Below are 19,958 nucleotides of genomic sequence, written 5' to 3'. Positions count from 1 at the left end.
CTAAATACATGTTCATGATCTTAGGCAAGTCAGTGAATTATCAGAGCTCCAGATCCTATGTGTACGATGAACAACTGGACAGTTTTTAAATGGATAAATGGTGCCCAGATCATATTGCTCAAACTGGAAACAGAAATCATTCATAAGAAAACAAGTTCCGTTTTGCATTAAGAGAATGGTTCATGGATATAGCAGCAAATAGGGACCAAGGCTGTTGGGTTCAGCTCTGCTGCTGACTTGGTGGGTATCATCTGACAAATTACTCTTCCTTGGCCCCCTCATCTGAAACACAGAGATAACCACATTACATCAAACAAGACAGACAAAAAAAGTAACAGGGGCTCACTTCACAGCAACAAAATATCATGGAAGTTCCCAGTGTATGTATATACATAATTCAGATAGCTAGGCAGGTAGAAATACAGAGCTACAGATATATCCAGTACATATCCCATTCAAACAGAAATGACTTAGAAATCCGCCTCTTACATGTGCTCCAGTTCCTTCTGTGTATCTTCCAGAGAAATACCCAGCAACACACAGATTCCCCGTCCAATTGCACTTATTTGCTCTCCTCCAACTAGAAAGGAAACAAAAGAGGAAAGAAACTCAGAACCAAACAGGTGCCATGATGAACTTTTAAGTAACCACAAGAATGTTTAAACATCACACATACTTCTTAGAACTTCTTTGGTAAAGTCAGTGGGTATTGAAAAATGAGTTTCATAAATGCAGTAAGACTATCAAGATTTAGGTCCTTTCTGATTTTATATCTGGAATGAACGAGCTGTTAACAACCATTAAGCTAACTTTTAGGGCCACATTTTCTTCTGTGTTACCTTGGGCAGGATACCTCAAACTTTCCATGATAGAGTTTGCCTATCTGTAAAAACACAAGAGTTTTCCTCCCCAGGGAATCCAGCCCAGCTGCACTAATTCTCTGAAAGGAGATGCTTGCTTTTCTTCAGAATTAGCAAATATGGTACATAATATACAGATAGTACAAAATAATAAATATTTATGTCAGAAAAAGAATTTTTCTACTTACTGCAAGAAGATAAATATATACAAAAACCATAGTTTAAAAGTCAAGCTTCAAGTCAGCAAACTTCTATTATGTCCTAGTTTAGTACTCAAGTTTGTATTCTAAGCCAATGACCTCCAAATCCCTTTCAATCATGTACCTCATCCACAAAAAAACAAATCTCTAAACATATATTCCAAACATTTGTGTATGTATTTATAGTCAAATGCATAGCTCTACCACCATTAGGCAGTATCTCAGTGCTGGTTCAGTTCTTAGGCTAAGATCCATCATTGTTACAGTGAACCTAAATCCATATTTCAAATGTTAATCTTCATAACTGTCCATATTTTTGGCCAACTTTTTGCCAAATCTCATCATGTTACTGACATCTTGTTATTTTACCATCTATTAACCTAACATTCCAATCGGGAGAAGGGTCAACTCTGCCATTTTCTTGTTTGCGTCTGCTAGATAATAATATCTATAAATATATCTGAAAAGGCATCATAGACTGTAACATGTTATAATATCCAGCAAGTTAAGGAAAGAATGAGAAACCGCCCCCCCCCCCTTCCTTCACCCTGACAAGGGATCACCTGCTATGCAGACCCCAGGGAAGCATCAGCATCAACCCATTCCAAACCAAGTATCAGTAAAGCTTAATTTCTCTTCTTTTTATGCTAAAAAAAATTTTCTTCTGTGCTACTTTTCTTACAATGGACTATGAATGATTTACTGTCCTTTGAGCCAATGACTCAGAAGCTGAAACAGGAATAATCTACCTGAAATAAGCAGTAAACAACTGGGGTGGCTGGCTTGTTGCTTTAGAACACAATCAAGCTTTATTTGTGCTTTAAATAAATCAGTATTATTTTCTTACAATATCAAAATATTTTTCAAATTTTCCCCATAGTATGTTTTAAAAGCTTAAAAAGAATGGTTATTGAGTTATATCCACCATTAAACTAATGCATACACAACATAGAAAATTTGGAAAATATAAGAAACAGGAAGGACAAAAGAACACCCAAAGACAAGCACTTCAATATTTCAATAATTTCCCTTTGATATTTTCTCTATTCATACGTTTTACTTTATATTTGTTTTCAATTACTGCAATAACATACATAAATTTTTGTGTTCCACCTTTTCTCTTAACATTGCATAAGGATTTTTTCACGTTATAAGATTTTCCTAAACATCTTTTTTTTTTCTTTTTTTTTTTTCTTTTTTTTTTCAACGTTTATTTATTTTTGGGACAGGGAGAGACAGAGCATGAACGGGGGACGGGCAGAGAGAGAGGGAGACACAGAATTGGAAACAGGCTCCAGGCTCTGAGCCATCAGCCCAGAGCCTGACGCGGGGCTCGAACTCACGGACCGCGAGATCGCGACCTGGCTGAAGTCGGACGCTTAACCGACTGCGCCACCCAGGCGCCCCTCCTAAACATCTTTTAATAGTTGCATCCCATCAAGTCGAACAGTTGCATTCCATCCAATGGACCAACTAACCATCTCATTTGGCTGGATATATGGCTTGTTTCAAAATTCTCACTTCAATAAATAACACTGTGGTGAAAATCTTTGAATACTAGACTTTACATTTTACAATTTAAAGCAGTTTTAGGTTCACAACAAAATTGAGCAAAGGTATACAGATTCCCCTATACTCACTGCCCCCATAATGCATAGCTTCCCCATTGTCAACATCCCCCACGGAAGGGGAACATTCCTTACAATTGATGAACCTGCACTGGCACAACATTATCATTCAAAGTCCATAGTTTACATTAGGGTTCACTCTTGATGTGATATTCTATAGATTTGTTGGACAAATATATAATGACATGTATCCACCTTACATTATCATAGAGTAGTTTCACTGCCCTCTAAGAATGCTCCATGCTCTGCTATTCATTCCTCTAAATCTTTTCCTATAATTAGGATTCTCTTCTCAGAATAGATTCTCAAAAGCAGAATCAGTATTTAAAGTGATTCAAATCACTATCTGAGGAGTTTCAACATTTTTATAATGTATTATTGTTTTAATAAGAAACAAATTATGCCCCACAGCCTGTATATGACACAGTTAGCTGCTCTCTTATGCTAGAGTAGTTTTGCTCCCCACCTCCAGCAACAAGTAGAAGAACCAGAAGATTCAAAAGGATCTTTTATTATACGCAAATGGATTTTCAAGGGAAAAAAACTTGAGAATCGCCATTTTAGGCAACAGATCACAGGACTAGAAAAGACCTGAGATCTTTGGTCAATTTCCCATGTATACTGGCATCACCTCTGACCACTTCTTTGAGAAGAATTCACCTCTTCCCAACATGATTCTATTCAAATTTTAGCTGCTGAAGCTGAGGAATGGGACATGGTTACCACACTTTGCTGCCTGTGTAACCAAACAAATACATTTGAAGTGTTCCATAATAAAGCTTTTAAAATTAGATTATCACAATAACCATGCTAAGGCATCAAAATGTGCTTGACCAATCTCATTAAGTGAGCCTGCCATATAATAAAATATGAATCCTAACATTGTAGTCTGTCCCAACCATAAAATCAGAAGTGACATTTTAGAACCCCTGAAATAAAATGTACAACCACATTTCAGTGAAGCCAGTCACATTCTAAAGGAATCAGAAAATGTCTTTCCATTACAATTGAACTAGAAGGCCTGCCTACCTTGAAGGTCCCTCCAGCACTGAGAAAGAATTCCACTTTATTCAAAACCTTCCCACAATTAATACCTGTATCTTTTTTTAATACCCTTAACTTGTTTAACAGGCAGGTTTGTTGGTTTTTAACAAGAGCATACAATTTAAATTGTAAATTAAAATCAAACAATTTAGCAAATCTCACAAAACACATGTTTTCAATATTCCAGATCAGCAGAATGAAGAGTTCAAGTAAGAGAAGATTAAAATTCTCCAAACTTCACTCATTGGTGATGACCATATGGAGTAGAATGTAAAATTTTGCTCAAAGAGGCAAAAAATCTTCTCATCTACTAATTTTCCCAGTTTCCGTGAATTTAAATATTAACTGAAATACCAAAAAACCTTCGTTTTAAAATCCCATAAATCCCAATGCTATTCTGCTCCTTGCTATTTCAGGACCATATCCAAAACGAGTTAACAGAACAACTTAGAAATCACTAGGCAGGGTTGAAAAGTAGACCCTCTGATGTAAATATATGGTTTTCCTGGGTTTGGTTGTTTCTTTACGGGATTCTGTTGCTTCGTTTTTTTTAGATTTATACTTTTATGGACATAAGAACATGTACTTGGTGTAGACTCGGCTGGAAGAAAAGTCTATCTGGAAATACTTGGACTGAGACAATACTATAATTCTGCAAAAACAAAACAAAACAAACCGAAGTCTAGAAGACAATCTAAAATTAGTCATTAATTTTTTTTAACATCTTTTTAACTGGGTTTGTATTTAAAACGACTACCTTATATACATTAATCATCTGCACCCCTGATGTTCAAACTAGACTACAGTAGATCCAGCGATGACTAATGGTCGGGTGGCTTGGTCCACAAGAAACTGGTGGCAAAGAGAAACATTTCATCCAAGATTCTTTAGATTCTGACCCCATCCCTGCAGGGTTAGGCGAGTGAGAGGTGTCCTCACGCGGGGAACATTCTGTCTTATGGGGCGCTGGTCACGTGTACATAACTGTCACAACCGTAAGAACAACTCTTCATATCTGTGCATTTTATTGGCAGTCAAGCTCCATAAACATTGGGACATTTAGACAATGGGCAAAAATAGGAAATTTAAAATAGAACATTATAAAGGGGAGGGGGAGGGGGTCCTTGCTCCGGAAATGCTGCCTACGTGTTGTTTGTGCAACGTTCCACCGAAGAACGCGCCGCGGGGATGCTCAGAGATTCTGCCACCCGGTAGTCAGGCCCAAAACAAACAAACAAACAAAACAAAAACAAAAAACAAAACAAACAAAAAACGGTAATAATAAGGCGCGTTTAGCGTGAACCCAAAACGGAGCCCTGCAGCCAGGGCCGCGCCGGGGCCCGCCGGGCACGTGGACGGCTCTGCAGCCGCGGCGACGCCCGGAGCCGGCCCGGGGACTTGGGGCTGCGGGGGCCGAGCTCGCCAGGGCCGTTGGCGGCTGGAAGGGCCCCGGGGACGGCGCGGGGGAACCCTCGCGGGGGCGGCCGGGGACAGCCGGGAGCGGGGTCAGGGGTGGCTCCTCCCGGGCCCGGCCCCGGCCCCGCCCGACTGACCTGTGACGCTGGCCCGGGTGACGCGCTGCACCACGGCTTTCATGGCGGCGGTTGGGGCGAGTGGGGCGGCGCCGCGCTCCTTCCGGCCTCGCGACTCTGCGGGCGGCTCAGTGGCCGGCGCCCTCTGGGGGTGACACCAGGAAGCGCGCCGGACGGCCCAGTCAGACCCGGTTGGCGGCGGCCCTCCTACGTCGGCCACGCCCACCTACAGGTTGGCCTCGCCTGCATAGGTCACGCCCACCTGGTGATAGGCCCCGCCCCTCCCTCAGTCCCGCCCAGGCCACAGGTGGGCCCAGCTCGGACCCTGGGACCCAGAAACCCGCGCCCAGCTGTCACCCCCTACCCAGACTCAGTTGTGCCCAAATCGCAGTTTCTGCACCGGATGTTTCTCACATCTCCGACCTAAGAGCCAATCATCCCTAAATCCCAGCTTTGTCCTGAATCCTAATCCCGTGTTCCTCCTTCCACCCTTCCGTCCAGATGTTCCCAAATTCCTTTTCTCTTGTTTTCCTGCCTCAGTGCTTCTCAGAAACCAGACAGAACAGAATCTGCTGCCTAAAATAGCCATTTAACTACAGTATGTAAGTATTCATTCGACTTAACCATGCCATGGTAGTGCGGAGATACATGATCCTGTAATTCTCGTTTCTCTAATACTAATACTTGGCAGCTCCCCCATCCAGGGTTGTTAGAGGAGGTTTAAATAAAATAGACTGTGTAAAAATGATTTGAAAGCCGCAAAGGACTGTACAAGTATTACCCTAACAAATTATTATCACTGATAAAAATAAAGCCCCTTTCCGTGTGCCTTCTAGTATTACTGGGTATTAAGAACAGGCTATCCCAAAATAAGGCACGCTGGCATATTGAATACTTTAATGGAGCTTGAGAAAGAGGCAGAAGCAGGAAAGTCACTCTGACCTTCCCCCCACCCTTCTATCCTGAAACAGGCCATAAACCCATGGGTGAGAGGTGCACTCTTATCTCCAAAGACAAAGGGATGGCAAGAACAAACAGGCCTTTCAAAGTTTCCTCCAGTTTGCTATGCTTACCTCATACTCCTTGGCCTGTCATATTCCTCCATGATGTCCACTCTCCATCAAAAATAGCGTGAAAGGGGTGCCTGGGTGCCTCAGTCGGTTGGGCGTCTGACTTTGGCTCAGGTCATGATCTCACCGTTCATGGATTCCAGACCTGTGCTTGAAGAGCATTCGTTGGCCTCTGTGCTGACAGCTCAGAGCCTGGAGCCTACTTTGGATTCTGTGTCTCCCTCTCTCTCTGCCCCTCCCCTGCTCAGACTCTGTCTCTCTTTCTCTCAAAAAAAAATAAACATCTTTAAAAAATGTTTAATAAAATAATAAAAAATAAATAGCATAAGAATACACAGGTCTAACTGTTTCTTCGGGTCTTCGTTTTCTTATGAAGGCCACTCTGTCATGTAAAATTTAAATAACTATTTGTACTTTTCTCTTTCAAAATAAATAAACTTAAAATTTTTTTTTAAACTTGAAAGGGGTCTTGAGGTAAAATGTTTAAGCTCTGCTGATTTAATGTAAACAAATTTCAGATTTTAAGTTTTTCTCACTCCCAGGGTCTCTGGCTGGGTCTGACAATTAAACTGACAAAGATTAACTGGAGAACCAGTGCGTTGGAGGGGGCTGGACAAAGGATCCGAAGAGGGCTCTCAGCTGAGGGCTCAAACTTACAAACTATCAGAGCTGAATCAATTAAGCAACCAACTGAGCCACCCAGGTGCCCCATATTTTTAATTTTTTTTAAGAAACTCTGCCCCCAATGACTCCAAGAGTCACATGTTCTACCGACTGAGCCAGCCAGGCACAACCATGTCAAGACCCCTTTACATTACTAAAAACTATGGAACACCCCAAACAGCTTTTGCTTATCTAGCTTATATCCAAGGAGATTTACTATATTAGAAATTACAACTAAGAAAAATTGTTAAATATTGATTTCTATAACATTTACAAACAACACTAATAAGGGGCACCTGGGTGGCTCAGTTGGTTAAGCATCCAACTCTTGATATCAGCTCAGGTCATAATCTCACAGTCATGCTGGGCATGGAGTCTGCTTAAGATTCTCTCTCTCCCTGAAAAACAAATAATCCAGTGAAGAAATGGGCAGAAGACATAGACACTTCTCTAAAGAAGACACCCACATGGCCAACAGGCACATGAAAAGTTGCTCAACGACACTCCTCATCAGGGAAATACAAATCAAAACCACACTGAGATACCACCTCATGCCAGTCAGAGTGGCTAAAATGAACAAATCAGGAGACTATAGACGCTGGAGAGGATATGGAGAAACGGGAACCCTCTTGCACTTTTGGTGGGAATGCAAACTGGTGCAGCTGCTCTGGAAAACAGTGTGGAGGTGCCTCAAAAAATTAAAAATACATCTACCCTATGACCCAGCAATAGCACTGCTAGGAATTTACCCAAGAGATACAGGAGTAGCTGATGCATAGGGGCACTTGTACCCCAATGTTTATAGCAGCACTTTCAACAATAGCCAAATTATTGAAAGAGCCTAAATGTCCATCAACTGAGGAATGGATAAAGAAAATGTGGCTTATATATACAATGGAATACTACGTGGCAATGAGAAAGAATGAAATATGGCCTTTTGTAGCAACGTGGATGGAACTGCAGAGTGTTATGCTAAGTGAAATAAGTCACACAGAGAAAGACAGATACCATATGTTTTCACTCTTATGTGGATCCTGAGAAACTTAACAGAAGACCATGGGGGGAGGGGAAGGGAAGAAAAAAAAAAAAAGGGAGGGAGGGAGCCAAACCATAAGAGACTCTTAAAAATTGAAAATAAAGTGAGGGTTGATGGGGGGTGGGTGGTGGGCATTGAGGAGGGCACCTGTTGGGATGAGCACTGGGTGTTGTATGGAAACCAATTTGACAATAAATTTCATATTAAAAAATTTTTTTTTCTTGTTAAGTAATCTCTACACCCAACGTGGGGCTCGAGCTCACAACCCTGAGATTTGCACATGCTACCAACTGAGCCAGCTAGACATCCCTTGTTTTGTTGTTCTACCATTCTTTAGGAGTTGTCTTTATCCGAATGGTCTAGTCAGATGGCTCAGGCCCACCTTCCTGCTCCTCCAGTGGGAGGGGCCTCAGGAAGAGGAGCCCATGCCCAGGAAATGGCTCATCACTCACTCACACCCTCTTACTGATGTGGCCCCACTTTCCTTTCAAAGAGGCAATAGACTTTGACAAATACTCCTGTGGAAGAAAAAGTCAACAGTCTCTGCCACAAATTCCAAATAGGAGTACTTTTCTGAAGACACTGTGTTAATGAACTGTCCATTTCCAGCCATTTTAAATGGAAGATGTTATTAACCTGATATAAATTGGAGACAAAGAAGTAACTGTTCATCCCAGAACCTGTGAGTTGTGCATAGAATAATTACTTTTACATTCCCTCCAGGGTGGTGACTATGGTAGGTACTCTATGGACATGACCCGAATAGGTGAATGAACAAATGAAGAAAGAATAAGTGAAAAATGAACTAGACAGCTTCTGCTTCTGAGTTAGTCGTGCTATGGGAGATATTTTTTGTGTATAGTAATATCTGGATATGACATATTTTAGCACTAGAAATACACGTAATACTAAAAATTCCCTTTGCACCTTCATCCTTTCTCTGATGATACAGGATGCTGCTCTGTCCCAAATCATCAACCACCATTCTATTAGATAACATGTAATATAGCCAATGGATAAAATATGTGGTCAAATTGCTAATTATCTTAAATTCACTGAACTTTTTTTTCAAGTAGGCTTCACACCCAACATAGGGCTCAATGCTGGGCTCAAACTCATGACCCTGAGATCAAGACTTGAGCTGAGATCAAGAGTCACTTAGCTGAATGAGCCGCTTGGGTGCTCCTGAACTTCCGTTTCTAATAGAACGCTGATGGGGGAGGGATGGGGCACCTGGCTGATTCAGTCAGTTAAGCATCTGACTTTCGGCTTAGGTCATGATCTCACGGTTCGTGGGTTCAAGCCCCACATTAGGCTCTGTGCTGACAGCTCAGAGCCTGGAGCCTGCTCAGATTCTGTGTCTCCCCCTCTTTCTGCTCCTCCCCCACTTGCACTCTGTGTGTGTGTCTCTCTCTCAAAAACAAATAAACATTAAAAAAATAAATTTAGAACCCTGGGTAGTTTTTCATTTGTGATCTGGCTCTCACAACAGCATAAAACATTCCGGTAACTTGAACTTTCTGGCATTTGGATTCTAGAAAAATAAGAAGTTTTCAGTGTTTCTTTTCAAAGCTTATAGTCAATAGCTCCCTCTCTGCTTTATGAGAGGAGGTTGGTATGATGCGAAAAGCTTAAGCTTTGGTGCCAGAAAACCCTTGCTTTCTGTCCCAGCTCTACGCCTTTCTGTGTGACCTTAGGAAATATGGTTTAACCTCATTTGGCCTCAGTCTTCTTATCTGTAAAGTGAGGATAATATCTTATCTGGATTGTGGTGAGGAGTAAACATAATACAGGAGATCTCAAAAAATGATCTTGAAGCAAATAACCTAAGCATATTTTTACAGTTACATATATCCATCATATCTGTCTGGGCCAAATCTGTCGTTTTGGAAATGATGATAGATCATGTAATTCATCTTAAAAACTCTAATTCAGTGCTTAAGATTCTCTGTGTTCCTCTGCCTCTCTCCCCATCTTGCGTTCTCGCTCTCTCAAAAAAAAAAAAAAGTTTGAATAAAAGTCTAAATCAGGGTAAAGCAGAGCTCCCCTGAGTGTTTAAAGCCCAACACTCTGCATGCTAGAGCACTCTGGAGCACAGTGTCCCCCCAAAAGCTTATTTTTCAGCCCCAGTCGGTGGATCTCGATGGCTTAGGAGAACCTTAACTGTTGCTTCTTTGACTTCTGCCACTTAGATATATTTCTGGTTCCATCAGTACACAATTGGGTATGATTTTCTTCTCTGAAAATAGACAAAGGTCAGGAGAGTCTCATGTTCATTTTGACATATGCTGAATCTGTGACAGAAAAAATACATAAACATGGCAAGATAGCCCTCTGATACGCTATCACCAGAAAGACCCTGTTAGAAATAAGCCCATCAACCCAATCAAAGGAGAGACACGGGGACTCAGAGCATGGTGAAGTGAGGCTTTAATCAACATTCTTGTAAGAGCAGGTGTCTGATGGACAGGCACACTCCGGGCAGTTACAACAGACAATTTATCTCCTAGCATGCAAGTCCCTCCCCTGGTTCCTTATTGGCTGAGTACTACAGAGGTTACAGCCTTACCCAGATGTTGCTTATGCGCATGTAAGGCAAAAAGTAGTCCGACTGGAACAAATGTACATTCCCTGAGGTGATGTAGAGACTTTCAGTCCCTCCTCCCTTTGTTCTTTGGCGCATGCTCATTGCAAAGCCAGCAAAAATAAGCCCACAAAAGGGAGACGGGAAGAAGAACCTGGAAGTGAAGTGTCTAAAGGTTTGGGACTCCATTGGGGGGAGGGGGGGGTTGGTACATATTTCCAATAGGTTGTAAACCTATTATTAATTAGACAGCATAGCTTTTATTTGGTATTTCTGAAAATGAATCATCTCCCTTACATCTCAGCCCTGCCTATCTGATCCCTTCCACAAAATCCTCTCAAATTACTTCCTTACCTTGGATGTGACCCTCAACTCACCTGTGGTGTTTGGTGAGGCAGCAATTACCAGGCAGGGCTGGAAACTGAGCCCCTGAGTCCTGACACTGCCAATGACTGAGTGCTGTCAGGATGCTGTAAAGAAAAATTATCCTAAACTTGGAGTATCAGGCGAAAAGAAGGTAGCAAGTACTTTTTAAATTTTTTTTTTAATGTTTATTTATTTTCAAGAGAGAAGGAGACAGAGTGCGAGCAGGGAAGGAGCAGAGAGAGAGGGAGACAGAGATTCCAACGTGGGCTCCAGGCTCTGAGCTGTCAGCAGAGAGCCCAACGCAGGGTTCCAACTCATGAACGGTGAGATCATGACCTGAGCCGAAGTCACTCGACTGAGCCACCCAGGTGCCCCTAGCAAGTGCTTTTAATGTGTTTAATAATCTGTGATATGGTGATTTATAATAAGAAATATATATTTGGTCTTCTTTTATTCCTGGTACAGAGCTCCTAAAATCCTTGGAATTTCCTAAGTGATGACAGTGATAAATGTGTCTTTTGTTACATTAATGACGTGATTTTTGGACTCCACCTAAAGATGAGGCCTGGTTGTCAGGAGATCCAACCATGTGATTACAGGGTTAGAACTTTTAGTCTCACCCCCAACCTCTGGGGAGAGTAAAGGGGCTGGAGATATGGTTCCATTGACAATGGCCCAGGATTTAATCAGTCATGCCTATGTAATGAAGCCTCCATAAAACCCTAAAAGGATGGGGTTTGGAAAGCTTCCACATTGGTAAATGCATGGATATTGGAGAGACATGTGCTCGGAGAGAACATGGAAGCTCTGCTCCCTTTCCCCACACCCGGCCCTGTGCTTCCATCTAAAACATTAGATGGTTGGGGCGCCTGGGTGGCTCAGTCGGTTAAGCGTCCGACTTCGGCTCAGGTCACGATCTCGCGGTCCGTGAGTTCGAGCCCAGCATCAGGCTCTGGGCTGATGGCTCGGAGCCTGGAGCCTGTTTCCGATTCTGTGTCTCCCTCTCTCTCTGCCCCTCCCCCGTTCATGCTCTGTCTCTCTCTGTCTCAAAAATAAATAAACGTTAAAAAAAAATTTTAAAACATTAGATGGTTGATTGGAATAAATGTACATTCCCTGAGTTACTTCCCTTCATACTAAGCCACTCACCTAGTCAGTAAAATGTTTCCCTGAGTTTCTGTGAGCTGCTCTAGCACATTAATGGAACCCAAGGAGGGGGTCATGGGAATCTCTGATCTATATATAGCCGGTGGGTCAAAATATAGGTAACAACCTGGACTTGAGACTGGTGTCTGAAGTCCAAAGAGAGAGTTGGAAGTGTACTGCCACAGGCAGAAGCACAGGTGAGAAGGACTTGGGCATCTGGGGGGGAAGTGACAGTCTTGCAGGATGGAGCCCTTGATCTGTGGGATCTGATGCTCTCTCTGGGTAAATAGTGTCAGAGTGGAGTTGAACTGTAGGACCCACAGCTAGTGTCCAAGAATTGCTTTGGTGTGGGGAACCTCCCCCCTCGACACACAATTGGAATTAGGTTCCACTCAAAGATTTTTTACAGGCCCACTCAAAAGTTCCTTAATTATCTAGGGGAATGTACCTTTGTTTGACCCATCATTTACCTACGATTAAAAGGTTACACATCAACTTGTAGATTTTTGACCAATGAGGATAAAAGTGATTCCTGTCTAGGAAACAAACAAACAAAACCCCTAAATATAGGTATTTACCACCCTGTAGAATATTAACCAGAAACCTTATTCTAACATTTTTCTCCAATGCCTAAATTATCCCTGTTCCCCTATGCTCCTTGAACTAGCTTTATCATCCTACTGTTTTTTTCATTGAGTAGTTGAACAAGTCTTTGATATTTGCTCATCTGGTTTTATATTAGATTCATGTTTTTAACTTTTTGAAAAGTATATATAGATATATATATGTATACACACACACACACACACACACACACACATATATATATGATTTTATTTTTAAGTAATCTCTAAGCCCAATGTAGGGCTTGAACTCACAACCCCAAAATCAAGAGCTGTGGGGTCTACTGTATAAGCCAGCCAGGTGCCCCTTGAAAAGTGTATTTTGACAATCCTCAACTTTAGAATAGCCATCCTTCTGTATCTAGATGGACTTTGCATGGGTAGTGTGCGCAGGGTCCCCAGGACCACCCCCAGGTTTGGTGATTCCCTAACAGGACTCCCAGGACTCTGCAGATAGTCATACTCATGGCTATGACGACTTACAGTGAAAAGATACAAAGCAAAATCTGCAAAGGAAAAAGGCACATGGGGCAAAGTCCAGAGGGAACCAGGCCCAGGCTTCCAGACTCTTCTTCCGGTACAGTTTTCCGGTGCTGGATTCCTCTGGCATCATGTGACATTTCCAAAGTGTTTACCAGGAAGCTCGTTAGAGACTCCGTGCCCACAGTTTTGACTGGGGACTGTTGGTGTAGGTACCTTCTTGTAGAGGCTGCTTTTAGGAAAACAGGCTTGAGCAATGGAATGTGGAAAGGGCCCACAGCGACCACCTGGCTGAATACAGACAGGCCCTTCAGGTGACCCACCTCAAAATATCCACAGACCCTAAATGACCAGTGGGCTACTTACAAGCAGGCAGTTACCAGAAAAGGGAGAATTCCATACATCGCCGTATCTCCTCTTCTTCTCCCTTTAAAAACAGCTCTAACCCACTGCCTCGTTGCAGGCAGCCTCTCCTCTGCTATCCAGCCCGCCACTCCCTGGCGGTGTGTTCAGTTAACTTCTATCCCCTTTGTTCTGCCTCAGGTGAACTCTTTCACCTCAAGCATCACCGACTTCCACCTGATCGTCGTCCCACATTTGGGGGTACCCATCCGATCAAGAGACACCCCATTTAGACACCACACTTCTGTCTAGCATGCACCAAATTCCCAGATTCTCAAATGGAAAGGAAAGTATTCCGCAAAGAACCACATTGTTTGCACAGTTTAGCAACAGGGAGCCAGTCTTATCATTTAGAGAATGGTAGAAACTCGGAGGAAATCCAAGTTCCTGGATGCCAGCCGAGGACCTACCTGGCTGGCCGGTCTCTTTAAGGTTAGCCGTGTAGGACTGCTCTCTCGACTCTTCTGCACAGCTAGGTTACACGTTTATAAAGGACACAGATGAAAGGCCTCCTCGGGGACTCCAAGGCAGATTGCCAAGTTGCCACCCCAAATCTGTTCTCCCTTTCTACCTTAGCAACAGAAGAGCAATATGCCCAGTTACACAAGTGCACCGCCAACTCCCATCAGCTCAGGGTGGCCAATGAGATGTAAGCGGAAGTTGTCAGGTGGGACTCAAGGAATGCTCAGGTAAGAGACGGCAGGCAGCTACCATGTCCCTTTGCAGCGCTCCATTCCCTCCTGTCCGGGAGTGTGGAGTCTTCAGCAGCCATCCTGTGAATGAGAGGATGGAAACCACTTTCTATGAATGGAGAATCAGAAGGACAGAAGGATCCTGGGCCCCAGATGACTCCATGAATCCCTTCTACCAGCCCTGGACAGCCTACTGCTGGATGCTCCTATGAGAACAAACCCTTACGAATGTAAGCTGCTGTGGTCAGGCCACGGTTACTAGCAGCAAAAAGCAACCCCCACTTTCTATAAAGCCTATCTTTAAAAAAAAGAAAAGTTACTCAGTCAATACTGCCAGACCTCTGAATTTAAGGAAGCTGGTTTCCAAACCTGCGAACTTTTCTCCAACAGGCAGTTCCCAACTTCTGAACGTACGTTTAAGTTGCATTTGCAACATGGATGTTTGGAATTCTTAAAACGTCTTCCCAGAGAAACATTATAAATTATATTTAGTTGTTAGATTAGTCCACAAAGGTCTATTTAGGCCACAATTTGGCTAAACTGTAGGAATCACTGTGGCTCCAAGCTGTTTGGAGCCACGATTTGTTCTGTTTTACTAGTTGGTTAGAAGTGTTGTGGGGTGCCTGGGTGGCTCAGTCGGTTAAGTGTCCGACTTCGGCTCAGGTCATGATCTCACAGTCTGAGTTCAAGCCCTGCGTCGGGCTCTGTGCTGACAGCACAGAGCCTGGCGCCTGCTTCGGATTCTGTCTCCCTCTCTCTCTGCCCCTCCCCCCACTCACACTCTGTCTCTCTCTCAAAATAAAATAAAGACATAAAAAATGTAAAAAAGAGAAGTGTTGTGGAGGAAGAACATGGTCTTAGCACAAGCAGTTGGGGTTGAAGTGTTTTAAACAAGAAGAAAATGTAAGCAGATATATCTATATCATCTATGAAAGCTTTTAAATTTTTTGAGTAGAGCTGACACTAAAAATCTCATGGGTAAACACAAACTTCCACTTTGATGAAACTAGGAGCCACATAATGGAGGGGAAGAACCAGAATCCTTAGCGCTGTTAAAGAAAAAAATATTCGATTACCCTTGTTAAAATACAGTAAGGCAGACTTTATTCAGGGCAGGGAGAGAGAGGGGGCTCAACTCTGAATACAGCATGGGCAATTGGGAATTTCCACTCAAGGAGCAGAGTGGGAGTCAGTGGATGGGAAATTACCAGAAGGAAACATCAGCAACAAGGAGGTTCTGGTTGGTTAAGCTGACCTAACGGGATCCTTGCTGAAGACAGGCTAGGCTGCTCAGGCATCACCAGACGGATGGTGGAGGATGAGGAACCTGATCAGATATCAAGGTGATCAGGTATTAAGTGTGGAGAGTTCTAGTTAAAATGACTTAGCAGGGTTCTTGCTAGAGCAGGATTTAACAAGGAAATGCACAGAGGGGCCTTGGAGAAGTTTCAGGAGCCCAACTTAAGTTTTGTCAAGCAAAGAATCTTTGCCAGGACCTGCAAAGAGAACACTGATAAGAAGCCAGATATTTAGCCTCACAGAAACTGGAAAGATCTCAGTAACTGGGGGCAGCAGAACACTGGAGGTAGAGGTGGAGAGGGAGGGCTGAAAACAGAAGGATGCATGGGTCTGTATAAGCAGCTGGACCCCGAGGTGCCCACCACCACTTCAGAGCCAGTAATATCCCTGCCCTTTATTCAGGAGAGTTGGGGTTTCTGCTTGGGGATACTCATGGTAGCAGCCAGAGGACAGAGCACTGGACTACATGGAAATATATATTCTAACCAAATACCCTAAGCCCCTCCCCCATCCAGCTCCCAGAATTCCTACAGCCAGGTGTCTACCTGCAGGTAGGAAACTAGAGGAAATTCTCTGGGGAAAATGATCTATATACAAATGCTGGCATTTTGGTACTTCCCCATAAAAGTCTGGGGCACCTGGCTGGCTCAGTTGGTTAAGCATCCGACTTCAGCTCAGGTCATGATCTTGCAGTTCCTGGATTTGGGCCCCATGTCAGGCTCTGTGCTAACAGCTCAGAGCCTGGAGCTTGCTTTGGGTTCTGTGTCTCCCTCTCTTTCTGCCCCTCCCCTGCTCACACTCTCTCTCAAAAATAAATAAACATTTTAAAAAAAAAGTCTGGCTTACTGCCTGGAGTGGACATTTGTCATGGTATCTGCTTGCCCAGAATTTTTTGAACATCCTTTGCATATCTGGATAACTTCCCCCTGTAAAAAATATTTCTTTAAATGTTTATTTATTATGAGAGAGCAAGCAAGAGAGAGAGCAATAGCACATAAGTGGGGAAGGGGCAGAGAGACAGAGAGAGAATCCGAAGCAAGCTCTAGGCTGAGAGCTCAGGGCAGAGACCAACGTGAGGCTCAATCTCACGACCGCAAGATCATGACCTGAGTCCATACCAAGAGTTGGATGCTTAAGTGACTGAGCCACCCAAGTGCCCTGAACTTCCTCCCTTAAAAGTCCATGAATCCCTAGTACAGAAGCCAGAAATTCACTTTCCCAGCCTCCTTTGCAGCTAGGGCCCAGGCATGTGATGTTATCAGTTAAGTATCACTGCACAAAACAGATTTATTTTTAATTTTTTTAAGTTTATTTATTCATTTATTTTGAGAGGCAGGGGAGGGGCATAGAGAGAGGGAGAGAGAATCCCAAGCAGGCTTCGCACTGTCAGCAGAGCCTGATGCGGGGAACAATCTCAAGAACCCCGAGATCATGACCTGAGCCGAAATCAAGAGTCAGATGCTTAACTGACTGAACTACCCAGGTGCCCCTAAAATCTAATTTATAACACACTTACCAAGTACTCAATAGTACCCAAAGTGTTCCTATAAATCCCTAAACGTAGGTGGGGACTTGCTGAATATAACCTTAAAGGGACCCCTAAAGCCATGTCTTCCAGCAACATGAAAGAAATACAAAGTTACATGAACTAGTTTCAGAAAACTGAGCTTATGGAAGCTCAATGTGAAATTTCACTTCAACCTTTCATTCATGTATTGAGGGACACCTCATATATGCGAGTTTACTTTTCTTCAAGGAAATATTTATTGCATATTACTAGTGATTATATTTCACAGCAAAATTTAAATTAAATGGATACACTTTTCACAAACATAAACTGGAAATTAAGGCATCCATCAAATGTATATGCTGAACCCAGTCCCGGTTTTCAGCTTTCAGCAGTTAATCAGGATTCTGGTCCAGGGCCACCAGTCCATGATTTCCAAAAGTTGAGGATCCTGTCAGTGACTGGAACAAAATCTTCTTTATATGTGACAATTGTTTCCACGTAAAACCCTTTCGGCGGCTCGAGCATTTCATTTCTTGCGACATCCTTTTGCTCTACTTCATTGCCTTTCAAAAAAATGGAACACCTGAATGATGAACTTTTAAGACAGCAATCCGTCCTTAAAATTATTAGTCAAGCCTCAGAAATCAAATAAACTGAGGTGAGAACTACCCCCACCCCCATCAGATTTCTGACACTGTATTTCCTTTCTGTAAAAGGAAAAAATAAATATGACATGAGCACTACAGACACTGCAATGTTTTCAAATGCTCAATACTGGACACTAGTATTCTCAGGCCACTGATAATCGTCATCACCAATGTAATCTTCAGCAGTTATCACCTAACAGCTTTATCCAGATATACTTAACATATCGTACAATTAACTCCTTTGAAATGTACCACTAAATGGCTTTCATTCACAAAAAGAAACCCCATTCTGTTTGGCAAGCCCCGCCCCCCCTTCCCTTCAGCCCCAGGCAACCAGAAAGTCTTACAGATATCTATAGATTTCCAGCATATTTCTGAAGGCTCAGGGATTTCCTTTTCCGCCCAGTAACTGGGAAGGTTTTAGTACTCGGCTGGCGGGGGTGCTGAAGTGTTTGCTCGCCAACTACAACGGGGGCTAATGTAACCGAGGCATCACCTCTTTAAGTCACCGTCCAGGGTCTGACATTCCCTCTGGGGCCTTAAATAGATTCTTCAAATTCTAAGTGTAAAAACGGCCTCCATCAACAAGACGTAGGCAGGAGGACTTAAAAGTAGTTCCGGGTGGATTCCATTATAACGAATGGCTCTAAGCAATCGTTCCCACTGGTTTTGCAGAATAAACCCGGTGCTTGCGGCACAGCTAAACCGCTTATATAACCCCCTGGGGACGCCTCACCGAAGGCTGCCGGAGAACCGTACCTGGTACTGTGCTCTTTTTCCGGCCTAAAAAAATCAAGGAGCCTAGCAGTGTCCAGGCGCCCAGCGCGTAGACCGCGGACATCCGCCGGTACCAGGACGTGGCCTGGTCCGGACGCATGGCGGTACTCGGAGAAGACTTTGATCCTGGGAAGCTCGGAACGGAGGCGGGCCTTCCAGTCGGCGCGTCACAGCCCCCGCCACCGCCTCCAATCGAGAGTCGACTCTGGGAGGCCGCTTCTTGCGTTGGCCCCGATGCATCCTGGAGCGTGTAGTCCCGAGAGTCGCGCCGGGGATTGGACTCTGAGTTGTGGGGTCTAAGCGGCTTCTGTGCTGTGTTATGCACCCACTGCCTCGCATACCACGTGATGGGGACCAAATGACAATTTCTCGGAGCAAACTTCTCGCGTGGAAAATTGTAACACCTGCGTTACGCAGGATTCAGATGGTAATTGTTTAGATTAATTTCACTCCTCCAGCTCTCAGATATGCGGGAATACCTGTCTTCCAACCCAACTCTTCTCCATTTTCCTTTCTGGAACCCAATCTGGGTGAGCCTTGGGTCCCTCCTTGTCAAAGCTAATCCCTCCACTGGGCTCTGGGTCCAATTCTTTTTTTTTTTTTTTTAAGTAGGCTCCACGCCCAACGTGGGGCTTGAACTCAGGACCTGGGTCCTATTCTCTACAGCCTTTTCAGGGTCTTTCCCATCAATTACACTACCCACATCTCAAAAACAAAACATCTTCCACTATGTCCACCTTCAACTTTTCTCTTACCCATACATTTCTTCAAAGCATAATCTACCCCCACTCCAACAGACCAAACAACTTGAGAGCAAAAGCGATGTGCTTGGCACAGAGTGGGCGTTCAGTAAATTGCCATATCCAGTAACTACTTTTCAGCCATAATCAAATTTGCCTTCTAAAGCATTTGACACCACTGACCCCACCTGCTTCTTTCACGGCTTCAAAAACATAATCTTCTTTAGTATCTTGGTATCCTTCGAGGATCTTCTTCCACCCTTCAGAAATTGCTTTGCCATACACAAAAAAAATTAACTCTAAATGGACCATAGGCTTAAATGTAAAAGCTAAAACTACAAACCCAGAAGAAAAGACAGGAGAAAATTTGCCACCTTGGGATAGGTAAAGATTTTGTATAATACAGAAAACATGATCCATAAAACCAAATATTAGTAGAGGCACCTGGGTGGCTCAGTCTGTTAAGTGTGGGACTCTTGGTTTCCTGTCAGGTCACCATCTCGATTTGTGAGTTCGAGCCCGGCTCTGGGCTCTGAATTGACAGTGCAGAGCCTGCTTGGGATGCTGTCTCTCTGTCTCTCTCTGTCTCTCTCTGCCCGTCCTGCTCTCTCTCAAAAGAGGTAAATAAACTTAAAACAAAAAAACCCTCAAATATTGGT

General features: G+C 43.4%; 2 protein-coding genes across 3 annotated transcripts in view; both read right to left on the bottom strand.

Annotated features, from left to right (window-relative positions):
• Positions 1 to 5,377, bottom strand: part of DTD1 (D-aminoacyl-tRNA deacylase 1) — a 196,269-nt gene extending 190,892 nt beyond the window's left edge. Inside the window, exons 1-2 of one of the 2 annotated variants that reach the window (XR_003967702.1) lie at positions 5,286 to 5,367; positions 490 to 580 (exon numbers count right to left, since the gene is read on the bottom strand). Coding sequence is in view for 1 of the 2 variants with exons in the window: in XM_030310175.2 (XP_030166035.1) it covers positions 490 to 580; positions 5,286 to 5,328 (134 nt within the window). In the remaining variant the exon portion in view is untranslated. Of the gene's footprint in view, positions 1 to 489; positions 581 to 5,285 lie in introns of both variants that reach the window. The other variant, XM_030310175.2, reaches the window with a different exon arrangement.
• An 11,988-nt stretch (positions 5,378 to 17,365) lies between these two features.
• Positions 17,366 to 18,737, bottom strand: SMIM26 (small integral membrane protein 26). Its single transcript, XM_030310174.1, has 2 exons — positions 18,542 to 18,737; positions 17,366 to 17,698 (listed from the first exon to the last, which is right to left on the bottom strand). Exons 1-2 carry the CDS (start codon positions 18,657 to 18,659, stop codon positions 17,532 to 17,534), a joined length of 285 nt encoding a protein of 94 aa, XP_030166034.1. The 5' UTR covers positions 18,660 to 18,737; the 3' UTR covers positions 17,366 to 17,531.
• Positions 18,738 to 19,958: the final 1,221 nt, after the last annotated feature.

The sequence above is a fragment of the Lynx canadensis genome, chromosome A3 (genome assembly GCF_007474595.2).
Source record: "Lynx canadensis isolate LIC74 chromosome A3, mLynCan4.pri.v2, whole genome shotgun sequence".
NCBI classification, from domain to species: Eukaryota; Metazoa; Chordata; class Mammalia; order Carnivora; family Felidae; genus Lynx; species Lynx canadensis.
Note: the sequence above shows the minus strand (reverse complement) of the source record. Positions and strands in the feature narration are given on the sequence as shown.

Excerpts from the sequence above, each read along its gene's own strand:
- SMIM26 (XM_030310174.1), bottom strand. The coding sequence starts at position 18,659 with ATGCGTCCGGACCAGGCCACGTCCTGGTACCGGCGGATGTCCGCGGTC. Across the intron at positions 17,699-18,541 it reads GAAAAAGAGCACAGTACCAG|GCAATGAAGTAGAGCAAAAG; the intron begins GTACGGTTCTCC and ends TTTTTTTGAAAG.